Here is a 17,907-nt window from a genome sequence, read left to right as displayed (position 1 = left end):
CCATAGCTGGTAATCCGGCCCTCGGCAGGGCTGCAGACAGGAGGAGCGGACACGTAGGAGCGGTGCAGCAGAGAACTCTTGGCACTTAGGCATTTACATACCAAGTCTCCTAAAATTACTAACTGCCTAAAAATAGCAGCTTTGAATCAAAGGTTTGCTTAATCCTTCCATGCCAACATACCTGGAATAATTCAGCTGGGTGAGAAGCATTGACTGCTTCTGCAGCCCACAGAGGCCACGCAACAGCAACCTGTCTTGTTATTGAAACAGATCCTGTAGCAAACTACAATTGACAGTAAACTCGGGATGTGTTGCTAATAAAAAACCAAAAGAGCACCTAAGGGCTGCATCTCTTTTGCTCATTTTTTTTATCCTTTCCCCCCCCGCAACAGGTAATCGATTTGGCAAGGAGCTGACCACAAAGCTGAAGTTACTAGTGAGGCTGAAGAAACTCAGCAAGTTGTTACTTCCAGCCACTCCAAGTATCCAAGGACCTTGAGAGGAATGCAGATGCTTAAGTCTGTAAGTGACAAATGAAGCATACGTGTATCTGACACTGCCATTCAAGGTACATACATCGACAGACCTAAGCCAAACAAGAACCCAAACACTCATACACACACGGTCAGAAAAATTAACCGATGTTTTAACTAAGTATCTCAAGACTAGTTACCAAAAGATGCTGAAACCCTGCCTACTTGTTCAATCTCTTTTTGCTTCTTTTGTTACAACCAGGCTGTATGCTTTGACCCTTCTACCCAGTGACCTATTAGATATTAGGCTCCTATTAGATACTAACGTGTGAGCCCGTAAACATTGTCACCTAATAGTTTGTGCAAAAGCACAAGACTCTGAATAAGGGTAAGACTTTTCTGTACCTCCATCACTGTTTCCTTCTTCTGTTATGATATCCAGAAGTCTCTCAAAGGCATTTTCGAAAGCAACAATCTTCTGTATGGCTGCATTACTTTTTGTCAATTGCTGTAACAACAAGACTCCCTTGACAGGTGGGGAAGAGAAGACATGAAACTTAGTTTTACTGCAACTACATTGCTTTTCACAAATCACAGCTTTTAGAAGGATGCTAAATCAGCAACATAATCCTTGGCCAGAATCACAGGACAGAACTGCTTGCCCTGCACCTCGGCACATCTAACAAAACCTGCCACGGACACCTCGCAATAGTTCCCTCGTGCCTCACTGCACTTCAAAACAGAACCACAGTACTGCTAAAAAGGATCCTAAGTGGCTACACAGAAGGAAGAGGAAACTTGCAAAGCACCTCATTTCTTCCGTAGTAAGTAATGAGGGCATTTTGGCATCTGATGAGTAAAGAGGAAGAACCGAAGTGAACCTGACAGAAGGCCAAGAGAGAGATCAGCTAAGACAGTAGGAAAACCCTACACGAGGGCGAATGTTTGCATTAAGTACACAGTAACAGTTCGCCTTTGTTAAGTGAATTGTGGCAAGACATCCTAAAGCCACCCGACTGAAGAATGAAATATTCCCAATTAACAACCACAATGATTTCTTCATGTGCATTCGTCTAACTTAATCCAAATTCCGCACAAGTACTAAGCTATTCAATTGACAGTTACTATTTATTAAGAGAATAAACTGCCTTTGTTCTGTACTTACATCATTTCGTATAACCTCCCTAGAGTCTGCTAGTAAATCCATGAGTCTGGAAACACCTGCAAGAAACACATTAAAAAAAGAGCATAAAAAAGGTGCAGCTTTTCCATGCTGGACATTATTAAAAGACTTTGATGGACACTCCTCTAGCCCTGCACTACGATGCTTGCTGAGCTTCCAGCTTCAAGTTCATCAGCAATAAACTCAACCGCTTACCCATAGGGCTGACAAGAATTATCTGCTGCACCTGAGGTCCTTGCTGCTTTAAAAGAGATGTTAGTAGTTTCACTCCAGGCCAACGAACATGGAAATCAAATTCCTGCAAAGACAGAGAGGAGTACATTAAGTAATAAATTCCCAGGCGTTCAATTTCCTCTTCTAGACACTAGTCACGAACAGACACCAACGGGACAAGGAATTGCATCTCCTGCCAATTTCTTTTTTCATCCATCCTATAACAGAGCATAGCCAGCAAGCCAAAACACTATCCTGTTACATAGTTCTTTCTATGTTATTATCAGCAACATGAACTGCCAGCAGTTTCCTTTCCTACCTCTGCTCTGCGGGAGCCTCCCTAGCTATTTCTGCATTCTAAAAATCCGTCAGTCCTCCAGGGACCAGTCCATATTACCCAGAAATCCAAGACAGAAGGCAAAGCAAGCCCTTTGGTATCTGCTCCCTATTTGCAAACAGTAACAGCAGCTTCTCTGTTAAAATTGGCTCTTGTCCACAAGACAATGCTCAAGAACTAATGAGTCCATGACAGACTTCACCAAGCCACAACAAACCTTTGGGGTCCCCAGGTGAGCTCAAACTCATTCAACAGCTGCTAACTGGACCCACATCTCAACTGAGTCACCTCACAGAGCTTACTCTACTTCTAGTCCTGCTGGTTTTAAAGCATCACCTTCAAGTCAGGCAGCAGATCCCTCATTTGGACAAGAAGTCTTGTTTTAACCCTGTTCCTAGTTACAAGCAGAAACTGAGTGCGTGTCGTCCTTTCTTCAGGACCCTAGCTACCTCAGGCACTGGCCAAGAGAAACATCTTCACTCTACTTGCTGCCGAAGAGAGGTGGTAGCTAATCAATTTTCTAACCATCTCACCAAACAGGCTAGATGGTTTATAAAGCTTTTTCTAAAACGTGACTCTTGTACAGGACAAACCCTAAAAGGCATGATATTGCCAGCAAAGAGGACTCTCAACAACGGCTTCCGCAGGGAAAAAGGACGTGTAACTTCTAAAACATCACAAGCTTCCAGCTCTGCGCGATGCTACATCCATTTTTATCAAATGACACTTGCTTCTACATGCAATCACACACCAAGGTAGTTTCAGCTGTCACGTAGCTCCTCCTGTAGGTTTCACCTACCTTTAGGACAGATGCTTGATGTTTCCAACTTGCAGATCTTAGATTTGGATCACTAAAATCAACAGAACCCTGCTGTGGTGTAAGGTCCTAGCCTAACTTTTAACAGATACATCAATCAAGCATATGCTGGATTCTCTTTAAAGTAAGTATTGCATTTATGCATCTCGAGAGTATATTTATAAACCAACCTTTCACACTCACTAAGTAGTTTCAGAAAGATAATTTTACAAACTCACTAACCGTAGCCTACAAAACTGTGCTCCTGATTTGCATTTCCATCTACTGAGGCCAAAAAATTCGGCACGCAGGGATTAAACCTCAGATATACTGACAAATGTTTAATACTGCTGAAACCATGACCTAAGTTCCATATGGGAAGAGCAGAACATAATCTTTTTGCTGAAGACTGGCTATGAAGGGGGAAAAAAAAAACCAAGATTCTGGTTGCTCTTTTTCTCTCAAGCATAATCATATTCTTAGTTACAGAAAATATTTATTTATTTATTTAAATATATAAACATAAATATAAATTTATTTATTTATAGATTCTTAGAAACAAAAAGAGGGAGTCCTTGAGGATAAATCCATAGGAAATGGAGTTAAATATATCATGCTAATAGACAGCAGTCACCCCTTCCACTTCAACTGCATCTCAACAGGCATTACTATCTCATAATCATTTAACTTTCGTCTGAAAAATTATCCTTGCACGAGCGACGACAGCTCCTGTTTGCAAAACAATGATTTTGACCGATTTGAAGCCCTCATCAAAAACCCCTTCAACGTTACTCTGCATTAAAAGCTGCACCAACGGTGTTCATCGAGGTCATAATCTTCACTCACCTCCAAGCCCACACTATGTCTAAGAACACCTCACATATGACATAGGCTTCACTAGGAAGACAAAAACCATAGCTTTATCCGTTACGACAACCTCCCTGTACAGCACTACGTATCCCTCAGTATTCCAAGGATGATACTGTCTACTTACCTCCACAAGAGTCAACAACAGTGTAACGTTTTCTTGCTGTTTAATGAAAATCTCTGTGAACTGACTTCCCAAATCATCAACTTGTTTTGGTAAGTTTTCTTCTGTAATGGTAAAAGACAATGTATTACAAAACATGACTGGAAGAACCTCAGGTGTTCTTTTTCTTATTAAAATAGGACCATAGGTGACAGAGGTTTAGCGCCACTGCTATTATGTTAATTGAATGCTTTCAGAACAAACATTGACACAAGCTTTGCACAAAAGAGAAAGCCTACCTTATTCTAAACATAACATTTACTCAGAGGTATTTTGTTTTAAAACCAGGAGGCAACCAAGAATCTACTGAATGACCTCATGTCAGCATTAAAAGAAAAAAAAAAAAAAAATCCCATTTCTACTGATCACAGCTGACCAGAATCCCAGTACTCATCCCCACAGTTGCCTGTTCTATACATAACAACCCTTTAGAGACAGAAAATTCAGAGAGACAAGAGAACCCTCCGAAGAGAGGAGGAGCAGAAAACCCCAAAGCAGCGACATTCGCATGCAGCTGAACCGATCCAGTAGAGAAACTCCTCATAAGGACCGTTCACTAATGTGCAAAAGCAAAGTACATTTCATACCAAGAGGCTTGAAGTGAGCTGTAGGGAATATAAACCAACCAGAGCTGAACAGCTGAAACACCTCATTTATTTATTTTGCTTTAACAATAGAAAAGACCTAAACATCAGGCAAGGAGAGTAAGTTTGAAACAGGAGAGCATCACAACCTCTCAGGCTTGGAATCTGATCTAATTTCTCAAAGGAGATCAGGTGCCACTCTGTTGTTTACTCTTCTGCTGTGCAGAACTGGGGTAGCACATGAATTCTGTTTTAAGACCATTCTTTCATGCATCATTGTTGCACAAGCAAAAAACAAATGCTAAAGTCCCCCAGAAAACATGCAAACAGCACCGCTGCTGTTTTTCTAGGCCGAGTGACAATTTACAAAGCTATTTCACAACACAATCGTATGTAGGGACTACTGGTTGGCATAGTTAAGGAATTTCAGCTGAGAACTTGAGGAAGGGCGATTATAATTCAAAGGGAGTACTTTATTATACTTTCTTTGTGGGTAGGAAGAGAAGACATTTCATGCAAGCCCAGCACCGTTTCTGAAACCTCAGCTTTTCAAGCACTTGGCAGTAGATCAAGTCCAGCCCTGCTCAGCAGAGGCAGGAATTCAGTTGAACGAGACGCCAGCGGCCACCCCTTACGAAACTAGTCTCTCTATGAGTTTAAAAACCAGGTTGGTTCTTGGCTTAGCTGCATCTACAGAAGGCTTCTCAACAGCACAGAAAGCCAATGCACACAAATTATCTGCTAGGGGAGCCGTACACAGGACACATCCACTCGTATCCAGCTCTGGCCATGCACTCTTCTCCCTACAACATCCCCTAAACATCTCTCCCCACACATCCTCTCAACAACTTGCTGTTCTGCTGCCTTCTCTCACCGTAACCTCCAAGCCCGTCCTGCCCACCGAGCATACGGCCACCTGCCCAGGCTCTATTCGGTCTTTCAGGCGGTTCACACAGCCCAACGCTTCGCTGAAGAGCCTCAGTAAAGGCGCCACGGCTCATCTTCTGAAGGAGGTTGCCCTACAAATCACGCAGACGTACATTGGGCGCTGCGACACCATCGCATGCCAGCTGATGAAGCCACGGGCACCGGAACCAGTTTGAAGCACAACTCCCAGAAAATACGTGGTAACGCCACTGTATTTCTAACCAAATCCAAAGGTCTGATTCGGGTAAGCGAAGGCAAAACAAGGATTTTTCCTCCTGCTTAAACTGCAGGACTTAGAGCCTTATCAAGCAGTCACGAACAAACCATTAACAACGGAGCAGCTATAAAAAGGGTCAAAGGCCACGCACAGTCTTCAAACTCCGTATGTCGTTGGGGGTACGGCAAAACAGAGAAATCAAAGGACTCTACCGTAAAAATTCGGTGCCAAGAAAACAATTTTAATTCAACCAACCCAATTCAAACTGTTGGCGCCGGTGATTCACTGCCAGGCATCAGTTTATAAGATCTCATTTTTAAGGACTTCCTTAGGAGAGAGGTTTTGTTTGGCCTTTCAGACATCGGAGAGTAGCGGATCATTTCTGCAGTGTAGTATAACTATATTTCTCCCTTGAAGCAAGCTTATCGGTAGGTGGCTTACAAGAGGCAGAGAGAAGCAGCACCAGTCTGCTGTAAATTTTTAGCTGCAGAAACTAGAAACACTACCTAAAAATGAAAAAAGGGAGGACAGACTGCGCAAAAATAACGCTAGCTCAGGTGTGTAGCATCTAGCAGAACGCAAGCCTGATGGCGAGCCCTCTGAAGCCGAGGGGCTTATCAAGGCTGGCTCAGTCCTCGTTCGTATCAAGAAAGAAACACAGGTAAGCCAACTCCACAGAAGCTGAGTTGCTGCACGTGCTATTGTAAAGTAAGAGGCAACTCAGCTGCGAATCACAGACAGATCGCACCTGCTGTAGCTTGATGCAAACCGAGGAAAGCCCATAGACCTAAACTTCGTATTCTTTTAAGTAGCTGCTTAAGTCAAAATACTTCCCTTGGAATTTTCTGCAAGCTGTGACTGAACATCTTGTCCTTCACCCAAATTCAGTTACTAATAGCAAGCATTTGAACTATGGATTCCTCCTCATCCCAACTCTTGTCCGTGCACAAATTTCAGGTGCTAAGGCAAAACCTGAGCAGTATACGACACTCATACAGCCTCTTACGAACTTGCTTTTGCGTACTTTTTATTTATTCCAAAAGCTTGACTCTAGTTCAGAATATTTAGCATTCTTCTATAAAAGGGACAAATTAAAGTTGTCTTTTTTTTTCCTTCTCTCAACTCTTGCTTTTTCCTATCAGTATTTCTTCTATTAAATTAAAAAAAAAAAAAACACAAAAAAGAGAGGAGCCACACAAAAAGAAACAGGCAAAGTGAAATTGCATCTTCTACTTATGTGGATACACCACAATCTTGCAACCAGACTTCTACCCATAATTGCTCTTTCAAATAAAGCTAACAACTTCCACATATTAAGATTAACTCTTGGTGATTCGCTGACAAGCAGCACTGGAAACTAGAATTTAATCTTAAAGTAAGAAGATGAAGTGCATTTTCATAAAACCAGTTTAAAAAAGGCGAGCATACCAAGTGTTAGTGGTAGCTTACGGTACGAGCGAACGCTGTATTTTAACATGCATTGCTTAAAAGAGACACTGTGAAGGATGCTTACGTGGTACGACACGTGCATTTGTGTCAAACTTCACGAAAACAGAAACTCCGTTCGCAAACTTTCGCCCATTAAAATCCCACCAGTTCTGAAGCTGCACGCTTTCATGACACGCTAAACAAAACTATGTCGTTGTTACTATCTCCACAGATCTGCTGGCATTCAACATACCCAAATCATATCAGAAATAAAATTGGGAAAACAGTTCAGCTCCAAAGAAAACGTTTAGAGCAGACTGCAAAAAGCTGTTGCTAAGCTCCAAAGCAAGTCTTTACAGTGTCCTTTTTAAACGGCAACAAGTGTTATGGGTGTGAGTAGCAACTAGGCCTAAAACAAAGTGCTATATTTATATAAGTAAAGGTTCTTTTACCTTCAGAATCATCTGTCAATGCAGATAAAGGAAAAAGAAACAAGAGAAAGGTTTACAAGGTGAATAGCTTCCCAAACAGCACAACCAATGGCAGCATAATCTCAGATTTATCAAACCAGCCATCCTAGCTTTCCACAGCAGCAGTTCCTTCGGGTAGTTCTTGTGGAAGCGGCCCAACTGAACAACCCCATACTCTTACAACACTGGCGGTCTCACGTACATAACTCAAGTTGGTCAATACTTTCATAACAGACTGCTAATAATAATCTGGTCAAATCTGTAATCAAGGCCACTACCATTCACCACCACTGTAAAACTCTATCTTTCATCAAACCTCTTGCATCAAGGTCAGGCAACTGGATGAACAAGGAAAAGGAGGGCCAGTAAGCACAGCGACAATGGGAGAGATCGTCAAGAATAACAGATCACCGAAGCATTTCGGCTTGCGAGTCTCTTGCAGCTACGGCAGACGAGACAGTTTGTTGCAGAAGCGCCGTGAAAGGACATGCTGCAGAACATAATGCCAACATACTAGCAAAAACGTATTCATACTGGAGAACCCTCACCTACTTTCCATAACGTTATTTATCACTTTAGGAGCCTTTGAAGAAACATCTTGGGGTAAATACTGCAGACAAGAGACTTCAACTCAAACGGCAGTATCACCTCACATTTTGCCAATTCACAGGAGCATTCGCACTCCACCACATGTAACGGAGACAGAAAAATGAGATACAAGGGCTGTCAAGAACTAGAAAGACTCTCGAGGTCCATGGCACGCATAGGATGTTATGAACCCATAGATATTCCGCCACCCTGAATGTAGCCTTCTGCTCACACTGTATTCGCGCTTGCCCAAGACCTCCAATGTTTTTGGACAAGCTGACAGATTTTCATCTTCATTCATCCAAAAGCTGAGTGGACGTCCTACAGCATTTTTTTAGTTGTTGATGTTTTCCTCTTAAAGCCTTGAAAAGCAAGTCTACGACCACGTGGCTTAGGATTACTGGTTTAAACGGTGATCAAGCCAAGACCTGATCTGCAAATACAAATGGAACTGGTTTTCCAAATAGCACCTGCAACAAGGCACGAGTGAAATGTCAGAAAGGTTAACTGAATCTCGCAGTTGGCTCTACTACACAACCTGCTTCAGTTTTACAGCTAGTGACCTTTCTGGCAGCGTCACCTACTTGGCAGTTGCCTGCGTGACTGTAACTGGACCCTGGCCTCTGTCCTCCCAGGTGATGGTGATAAGAGCGAGGGCATACAGGCTCGGCATCTGACAGACATCGCTTCCCGATTGAGGCCTCCTCCTAAGCTAGCACTCGCACAGCCCTTAGCTGGATCCCATCCCCATTCTCTAGTCTTGCCCTCGATTCAAAAAACAAGGAAACTTTGACTGTCCTGCTCCCCACACCATTCTCCCTTCAAGAGCCTGAAATGGGTATAATCCACAGCTCTTCTACTAGTCAGAAGCATCTGGTTCTTCTTCAGTCTGGACACTCATAGCACCTATTCATTTAGTTTTAAGAACATTCGTCTTGCCCAAGCCTAACTTGGGCTACTGTTCTCATTTTCTTCAATGCACTGATGTTTCTGTCAAATATGGGGTTATTTCTAAGAGCAGCAACCATTTCATTGGCCTTTGAGACCAGTTTTGATGGCCTATTGAGAAAAGCCTTTGAAAATAAAATAAAGGCAGGAAGGGCAGCGAGTTGCACAGCCTACTTCTACTCGTAACTATCTTGCGAAGGACAGGCATAGTCTCCTTCTTAAATGCCACAGCAGGGCTGGAAAAGAAACTTCTCACATTTAACATAGAGCCACCTTATCATGGGTACCTGAGATTTTCTCCTTCAATATCTCTCTCACTAAATCATCAGATAGTAGTGTCCCATTTGGCAGCAAGAGGCAGAACTGTCCTTTCCCAATAGCAAAGAATGACTCGATTCTTTACTTACAAACTAGAAAAAATAATTAATGATCCCATTCCAAACTGGCTGCTGTTCATGGAACACAGGTTTTTAAACAAATAAGCAAGAGATCCAGTATTACTTTAATGCAAGCTGCATACAACAATATTTTTAGCGTTGTCCTAACAGCTACACGAGAGCAAAGCAAGTCTCAGCATTAGTAAATCACAGAGTGTTACAGTTTATCATTTGAACAAAACCACCAAGGAAAGCACCCCCACAGTTAATACAGCTATTACTACCAAGCGCTTACCTTGTTCCTCCTCTTCTAGGTCATTCGATATTACATTGTAGAGAGTGTCCAAGGCATAGCCAATTATTTCAGAATCTGAACTGCAAATGAAAGAACCACTTTTCTTTAATGACTTATTTCCAACTACGCTTACAACATACTTTTTCTTCACAGGCAGTTCCCTTTGCAGCATTAGGTCAAGTCAGAAAGACCGATGTTGACAGACATTTTGCAATACCATGTAACCATGAGCTGTCCAGTCCCTGAATGGAGTCAAACTCCTTTTCCCAGTTCCATTCCCTCAGGTGGCCACATCCAGAAAGTCTGGTGATGTGAGATGACCACAGGAAGCTTCACCGTAAGCAGATCTTTTTATTTCCTGAGTCACTCCTTCCAACCCACATATCCTCAAGCATACCAGGAGAAATCTCTGGGAGGGATTCAGACCCCTTCCCATCAAGTCACTCAAGGAAGCCGCAGGCAAGCTTCAGGACCATCCCACCAAAGAACTCCCCGCTACCCCGTCAGTGAGAACCAGGGGCCAAAAGCTTGCGCTCCACGTGAACGCAATGACAACAGCCACGGATTCTCCCAAACAGGCCAGGCTCCTTGCCACCAACTCGGACTACACCCGCTTATTACGGCTTGTTCAACTCCAAGTATCCCCAGAAAGCTGCTGGGCAGCCAATCTAACCCCAAAGCATTAGCTCACCTGCTTACACCAAGATTCTTCTCTTGATAAGGCCCTGCTTCAGAGAGACCTGTTTCTTCTGCGTTACAAAGACCGAACAATCTGTAAACCCTACGCTGCCACAAAGACACAGTGCAAGAGCTTGGGGAGGGGGGGAACATAATTGCTTTGGTGCTCATAAACCAGAAAAGTATGAAAGCACAGCTGGTCAAAAACCAAAGGAAAATAAAACCTAACATCACAAAGGAAGGCACCTCATGGTGCAGAAGGACACACCTCACAGCTCTCTTCATGTCTTGCCCAAGCATCAGAAGAGCACGCTGTCAAAACAAGACCTCTCATTCCAACTTTTAAGTGCCTTGATCTCTAGGGCATACAAAATCAGGCCTCCACACCAAATATAAATTTGCATTTTAAGAAGCTACTAAGCCGGTTCAGAGCAGAGGCCTAAAAAACAACCTAGCCAGCTATCTTAAAAGCCAAGCCTTAATTGAGGCCAGTTATCTCTGCTAGACCACTAATTAAGGATGACAGACCTATAGATGTTGTTGCAACCAAGCAAACTAGAGATGCCTCAAGGTGATCCATCCACCAGCTTTGAAAAGACAGAATGGAGCAGTTCCTACCTGCGTTTCTTGTATCACTACACCAATGGCTTTCGCAAGTTGTCAAAGGGACACCTCACCTCCCCTTCTACGACTCTCACACCAAATTAAAAGCTACAAAAATCAGGGGTCAGTGTAGTTTGTTTTTTCATGTTGGGTTTTGAATTGAATCCTTGTACTGTTGCTGTCCTCCCAAGACAGGTGCATTTTTCTTCAGTGTGTCACTCAACTCATACCACCTGCTTTTAAGCTGGGCTGTAATAGAAAGAAAGGGGGGGAAAAAACTAGCTCCTCTGCTGCCAAACTTTTTGTCAGAGCAAGTACAAGAACCTTTTGGTCCATGTAAACAGTCTCATCCAGCAGGTATGCTCAGATTTCCACACTGCTTATATTTTCCCCTTATTGTAATTTTAGTTCTTCAAACACAATTCTACAAAGCCTATGGTTTCCTTTTCATGTAACTGAAACAATTCCACATCTGAAAAACACACAGAAATTATTTCCTGGAGACAAAAAAAAAATACCTGCAGCCTCTTTTTTCCTTTCCCTTGTTTGGGACATCACAGCAGCTGCAAAAGAATAGGCAAATTGTATGCAGATGTGGTATAAACAGGCACCGTTTCTCTCGTCGAAAGAGGAACGCATCATAAAACGAGGACAGCAGCATCTTATCTTTGCTGCTCACTGCCTTGCCACCATCTGCTCTCCACGACGTACAACATTTTACTGATTATTCTCTTCAGACTGAAGCTGTGCAACTTTTGCTGTGTGATGAAAATCTGTCGAGAAATAGAATTCCAGTCTCTCATGCATCCATAAAAGATGCAGCCTTTATGCAATGCAACGATCCGGCATAAGACAGCCTAGGCGTCTTCCCTCTGCTCGTCGGGCTTTCACGTGGCGCTCGACCGAGATGTCAGTGCAGCGCTCCTTGAGTTCACAAACAATAGCAGAGAAGAATCATGTGGAAGCGAAGGCACTCACATCTTGTCCTGACCCACTAGGGTGCCTCAAAAACGCTTTTACCTGTTCTTCTAAAATTACGGCATTTCACTGTCAGAAGAGAGACGAGCATCATCTATACTGTCAAGAAAAGCCTGGAAAAGCAAAGTGTTTCTATCATGTCATCAATCACAGCACGCCTTTTCTAGGAGGCGGGCGTTTTCTTACCCCTGCAGACTCAAGTCATGAAAAAGCTATCGGGGGGTAATGACATTTATATTACCTCTTAGAGAAGTTTTAATGAGAAGCATATTGCAATTAGAAAATTTGGAACTAACAGCACATAAGTATCTGAGGTACGTGCCTTAAGAAAAAAAGAATTCTTTTTCCTAGGCTCGTATTAGGTTTAAAGCTATTACAATTGTCACTCTGAAATTTAAAAACCTTGTTAACCAAGCAGAACGGAAGCAGTTGAAGATCAGGTTGACTTCTCCTGGTGGTGCCTTCTCCCACACCAACGGTTAAGTGGTACTGGCCTGTTCTACAGTCTATGGAACTTCAAAATAATTCCTGGCAGGATGGATCAACATCTGGACAGCACGTCAGGAAAAGTCCTCTAGGAGATCACAGTTACTACTTCATGTTACAAAATAAACATATGGCTTAAGAACACTGGTCTGCATAAGAGTCTAGAACATTTCAAGACTGACTCAGGAGTGTCATCAGGCTCCACCATGCCTGATGCGCACAGCTGAAAAACTAGTGGACGAAGTCGGTTTTCTACAGAAGAAGTTGTAAGTACTCAGGCAGGGGAGAAAGCTTAAGGCAATCTACAAGTAAATCATAGAACAAGTGGAATGACATGTTCATTTAAGGGACAGAAGTGGTGTTCCGGGATAAAGGCTGTAAACAATTCAAAGCAACGGTGTTAAGATCTGAGCACAGAAGTGACGACAAGACGCAATCAGCGCTCACCATTTCAGCACAACCATGCAGACCAGGCCTTCTCCCTGCTAAAGATAGGAGATGAAGCTATAAATGCCTCTCACCTTGTACCAACTTCAGAATTAAGAAAATGTGGTCACACCTTATAATAAAAAGGGCTAAAGAAAAGCGTGATTCACTACAATGGAAGTACATGACTAGCACAGCAACGAGGCTGCAAGCAGAAGGAAGGAAAGAACTACTGCTACAGAGCCGATATCGTACTTGTGTTTATCACTTCCAATTCCAAGAGAGGGAGCAATCGATTCACCAAAATCCAGAGATACAGCAGTGGTGAAAAAGACAACTACGCTCTTACTCGAGGGACACATGAATAATAATTAACATCATTGTCACAAAAAGTAAGAGCTGTGCTATCATACTTGGCTGAGAAGGTCTTAAAACCAAATGACTTTTCGGTAAGATACCGATTTCACAATGAGCTTATTTGCATTAGGAAATAATCACCTCTTAATAGCAAAGTTGCTTCAGTTTTTCATATTCCTATTACATATTCCAGCAAAACAAATGCCGTTGAAGATCAAACAGTTGTGCATCAACTATTCCATTAATTTTTGGTGAAAGCAAATAGGGAAGCGTGTTTGCACTTGTCACTGTTCTCACATTACAGTACCCTGTACACCAGCTAACCGTTCCATACACGCACTCAGGCTCCGCGAGTGCAGAAGCCCATGCCTGCTGCCTGCTCCTCCCCCGTAATTTGTTCCACCCAAGCACCCCATCCCTGCAAAAAAGGCTGGAGAGCACATTAAGCGTCACCTGCTAGAGCCCAAGCAAGCCCTGCTTCTACTCAACCTGGAACTGAGAGGGGAATCCCACGGGTTACCTTCACTTTGAGGCACGCAAAACACGGCAACTATAGGCATTCACCCAAGACAACAGGCAGATAGGTGCCTAACATCTCCCGTCAGTACAATAGCAACCGTCAGCAGCTTCCCAGCCAAAAAGCTTCACCTCAGGAGCTCAGTCAACCATCTGCAGGCCAGCCTGATATTCACTGAAAAAGCCTACTTCCCAAAGCTAAGCTATCGAGGAAAACAAAAGTTGCTATTTTGACTTCAGCATTCTGTTTTTCCGCTCCTTTCATATTTCTAATCAAATTAGACCTTCCGTAATTTTAAACGTCTGAGTAACACAATGTACAGGACCAGCGCTCGCGAGTCACTCGCCTGAACACGGTAACATGTGAGAAGACAACTGGAGTCAGTCATTGACTTCTGTTCTCTATGAAGTTGCATTACTGCTTCATAACAATGATTTTTCGCAGCTGCAATGGAAAAAAAAAAAAAAAAAGAAGGAGCACAGACAGAGAAAAGGAGCATTTCCCACTTCTGCAGAAAGCTTCAGGGCACCTCAGGCAGACACTGGAAAGGTCCAAAGATCACACCTACGGGCACACACTGAAACGACGATGACAGCACAACACCACCGTCCCCTATCAGGCCACCATCCTCCCGGTTCAGTATGCCAGTCACTCCGGACACCACGGACAGCTGAGCCTGCGACTCATCTATCAACCAGTTATTCAGACGAGCTGGCTTTGATTTGCATTCCTACGACTGAAAGGGTCCCCAGATCCTCACCTCTACGACCTCTGACAGCAAACAGTGCCGTCACACCACCTGTAACATGTACCTGAACTTATCAGACACGGGGATACAACTAGACCTCTCTCACATGACCCACAGCGTACAACATGTAGGACAGCTTATGTGCTGGTCAACCATAAGGCACCCAACATGAAACGTGCCTGTCCACCTTTTGTGGAGGACGGCATTTTTTTAGCTGAAAAGCCAAAAACCACAGAAATGTATTTACTATTTTTTTTTTTTTGAAGTACAGCCCGAGTCACACAACATGTCTGCACAGAGTCCCAGCACACACAAGCTCTGAAAGCAACTGGAGCTCAATAAGGCACAGGAAAGTTCTAAAGTTCCTGCCCAGCAGGGTTCAGGTTAGGATCTCAAAGGAAAGGAGATCAGTTGAGCTCCGCCTCCCCTCTCAAAGTTCAAATCTGGCCTCAAGACCAGATAAGTGGATGAAAGCAGGCTCCTTGACCTAATTTGTTGAAGGCCTTCCCTTCACACCAGTGCCAGTAACTCCTATAACCTTCCCTCCTGCTGTTTTCATTGTAGAAGTTGCAGGCAGGCCCGACATTCATTTTTAACTACCAGCCAACAGAATGGAAATAACACAGGTTCACCTAGACATCAGCCCCATACCTTCTCCTCAGCTGGCCTAACTGGCCAGGCGAGGCAAGCCACCAGCAGCACACTGAAGAGTTTCTTGTCCTACATACCTAAGCGGAGCAAGATATCTCCTTCTAGACACTTAACTGCTGCTTTCCTAATTCTCCTTTAGTCTTGACATTCAAAGACACACTCCTGCTTTCCATGTGTGCTCATGGAATTGTTCCACATATGCCCTTACGACAGTTGTTTTAACATCCATTTACCGGCTTGATGTTCCAATCCAGACTGAAAGATTGTCACAATACCCTTGCCTACCTAAGCACCAAGAACGCACAGGATTTGAAGCTTAAATCCGAGCGTTGCAAAAAGGTTCCAAGTTACAACATGTGGGTACTACCAAGTACAGCCTTGCTGCAAACTGCACAAAGAGATGGAGAGCAAAGATACTTTGAATGCTGGATTGCATACATATAACATTCTATCTTAGTCACTTAAAGTATTTAGACTAGTGTCAGCTGCCTTGACAGTAGGCGTGGAGTCCAGCTCTCCTGTCTACTTGAGCCCTTCAATATAAATACCGCTTTACTGCCCGTGACAGAACTGTTCTACCAATTCCTTCAGCACCACACATCTGAGAAAACACCCGGCTGCTGATTTGATTCATTTCCTCTTAATTCTGCCTAGGTCACCTTTTGCCCAGTAACAAGTTCACGTGGATTATTTCAAATACTGTCTTTAGTTAATGTTGTCCTTTCGGGTTTACCTTTTCACAGCGGTGGAAGCTGACCACTGAGAAGCACTGAGATACACTTGGGTACCACCTTCACTCTATAACTGGCTTTTCTGTCCCTCTCACCCAAGTTCATGGAATTCTGTTCTTTCCACCTCTGAATACGCACCGTTCAAGTCTGTCATCAGAAAAATCCCCCGTGACAGCAGAATTGTTCGATACCCAGCTCCCCTCCTAGCTTTAGAATCAGAACCAAGTCTGTGTTCGTCCGTTTGACCGCGGCAGAAAAGGGCTAGGTTCTCAGCTGGAGGTGGCTGCCAGAAATCAGAAACACGCTTACCGGTCTGTCTGAAGAACGTGGATGAGATGTTCCATAGCCTGTATGCCCACCTCCAACCGGTATTTCTGTTTGCAGAAAAAACCGAGCAGTTACTGGTCCAGCCCAAAGTCCAAAAAAAGCCTTTTAAGCAAAACACCACAAAACTACTGAAAAGCCACGCGGCTCTTCAGACAGTTCGGTACTTACCTTGGACAACGATTTAAGAGCACGTACGGCATCTCTCCGGTCATCCAACAAAGTGGAAGAAGCGACGCGGTCACACAGCTTCTGAATCTGGAAATGCACGGGACACGCGTGACAAAAGACAACGCGCCGCCACCACGTTAACAGATTCCAGAAGGCTCTGCGAACCCCAGCCGGGCTTCGGGCTCCGCACGGGAGAGCCGTCAGTCCCCCACCCAGACCGGCGCGGTCCGCGGTCCTGGGGAGCCGCCCAGGGCGCCGGGCCTGCGGGCTGCCCGGGCCAACGCCCGGCGGCCGCGCCGACCCAGGCAGCCCGGCACGGAGGCTCGCGGCGGCCTCCCGGGCCGGCGGCGGCGGGGCGGCACCCCTCCGACCCCCGCCAAGGGGAAGCGTGCTCCCGGCCCCGCGCAGCGCCCAGGCCGCCCTCCCAAGCGGGCGGGACGCGCTGTCACCGCCGCCGCCCGAGAGACGCCCCAGCGCGGCCGCCCCGCGAGGAGCGGCGCCGGCCTGCCGCCAACAAGCCGCCGGCTGGAGCCCGGGCGGGGCCCGGCGGCCGCCGCTTCCCTCCCCGGCCGCCGGTCGGCCCCGCTCACCGTCTCGGCGCCGGAGGGCTGCGGCCCGGCGCTGGGGCCGCCCATGACGCCCCGCAAGAAGTTCATGGCGGCTCGGTTCGGTTCGCCCCGCTCCCCCGCCGTCGCCCCCGCCACGGAAGCGGCCGCCGCGCCTGCGCCGCGACGTGGCGCCGACGTGGCCGCCGGGACCGGGTGAGGGGGCGGGGCCGAGCGGGAGCCCCGCCCCCGCGGCCGAGCAGGATTCGGGAGTAGCCGCCCGCGTGCCCCAGCGGGGAGCCCCGAGCTCTGCCGCAGCACGGCAGCGGCGGAGCGCTGCGCTCTGCCAGCGCTCGCCCCGGGGCACGGACCCGCGGGGCGGGGGCATTCACTCGCCCAGCACCTGAACCCGGCACACACACGCACCCACCCGCCCCCCGCCCCGCAGTGCCTAAGGCGTGGTGGGCAGCCGCAGTCGTCGCTTCTGAAGGAAAGCGGGATACAAACGCCAACCGCGAAGAAAAAAGTGACTGTATTACGTGTTCGTCACAAAACCAGCCGGACAGCCGCGGTGGCTCGGCCTCAGCGCGGCCGCACGCAGTCCCACGGCAGCCTCCAGCCGCTTCAGGCCCCGCGCCCGCGCAGCAGCCCCCGCCTGCCGCCACCCTCCTCTCCCCAACCCGCACCGGTTTTGGTTCCGCAGTGTTTTCGTTTCTCTGCATATCACATCACAGCAAGTGATACGGCAACGACAGCAAATGAACACAGGAAGCAACTGGTGATCTGGAGACTTAAGTTAGTTCATTTCACACCAGGGGAAAAAAAA

At 45.7% G+C, this 17,907-nt stretch overlaps 1 protein-coding gene across 1 annotated transcript in view; it reads right to left on the bottom strand.

Moving 5' to 3' along the window:
• USO1 (USO1 vesicle transport factor) overlaps nt 1-17,192 on the bottom strand; it is a gene marked incomplete at both ends in the record, with an annotated part of 36,853 nt that extends 19,661 nt beyond the window's left edge. The window contains 8 exons of the mRNA XM_081999255.1: nt 879-999; nt 1,639-1,694; nt 1,852-1,954; nt 3,997-4,097; nt 9,867-9,946; nt 16,351-16,415; nt 16,537-16,623; nt 17,127-17,192. Coding sequence (XP_081855381.1) covers nt 879-999; nt 1,639-1,694; nt 1,852-1,954; nt 3,997-4,097; nt 9,867-9,946; nt 16,351-16,415; nt 16,537-16,623; nt 17,127-17,192 — 679 coding nt within the window. The remainder of the gene's footprint in view (nt 1-878; nt 1,000-1,638; nt 1,695-1,851; nt 1,955-3,996; nt 4,098-9,866; nt 9,947-16,350; nt 16,416-16,536; nt 16,624-17,126) is intronic.
• Between the last annotated feature and the right edge of the window lie 715 nt (nt 17,193-17,907).

This window comes from Phaethon aethereus (assembly GCF_964289735.1).
Source record: "Phaethon aethereus genome assembly, chromosome: 4".
In the NCBI taxonomy this organism is placed as follows: Eukaryota; Metazoa; Chordata; class Aves; order Phaethontiformes; family Phaethontidae; genus Phaethon; species Phaethon aethereus.
The sequence above is the reverse complement of the archived record's forward strand: the minus strand, read 5'-3'. Positions and strand labels throughout refer to the sequence as shown.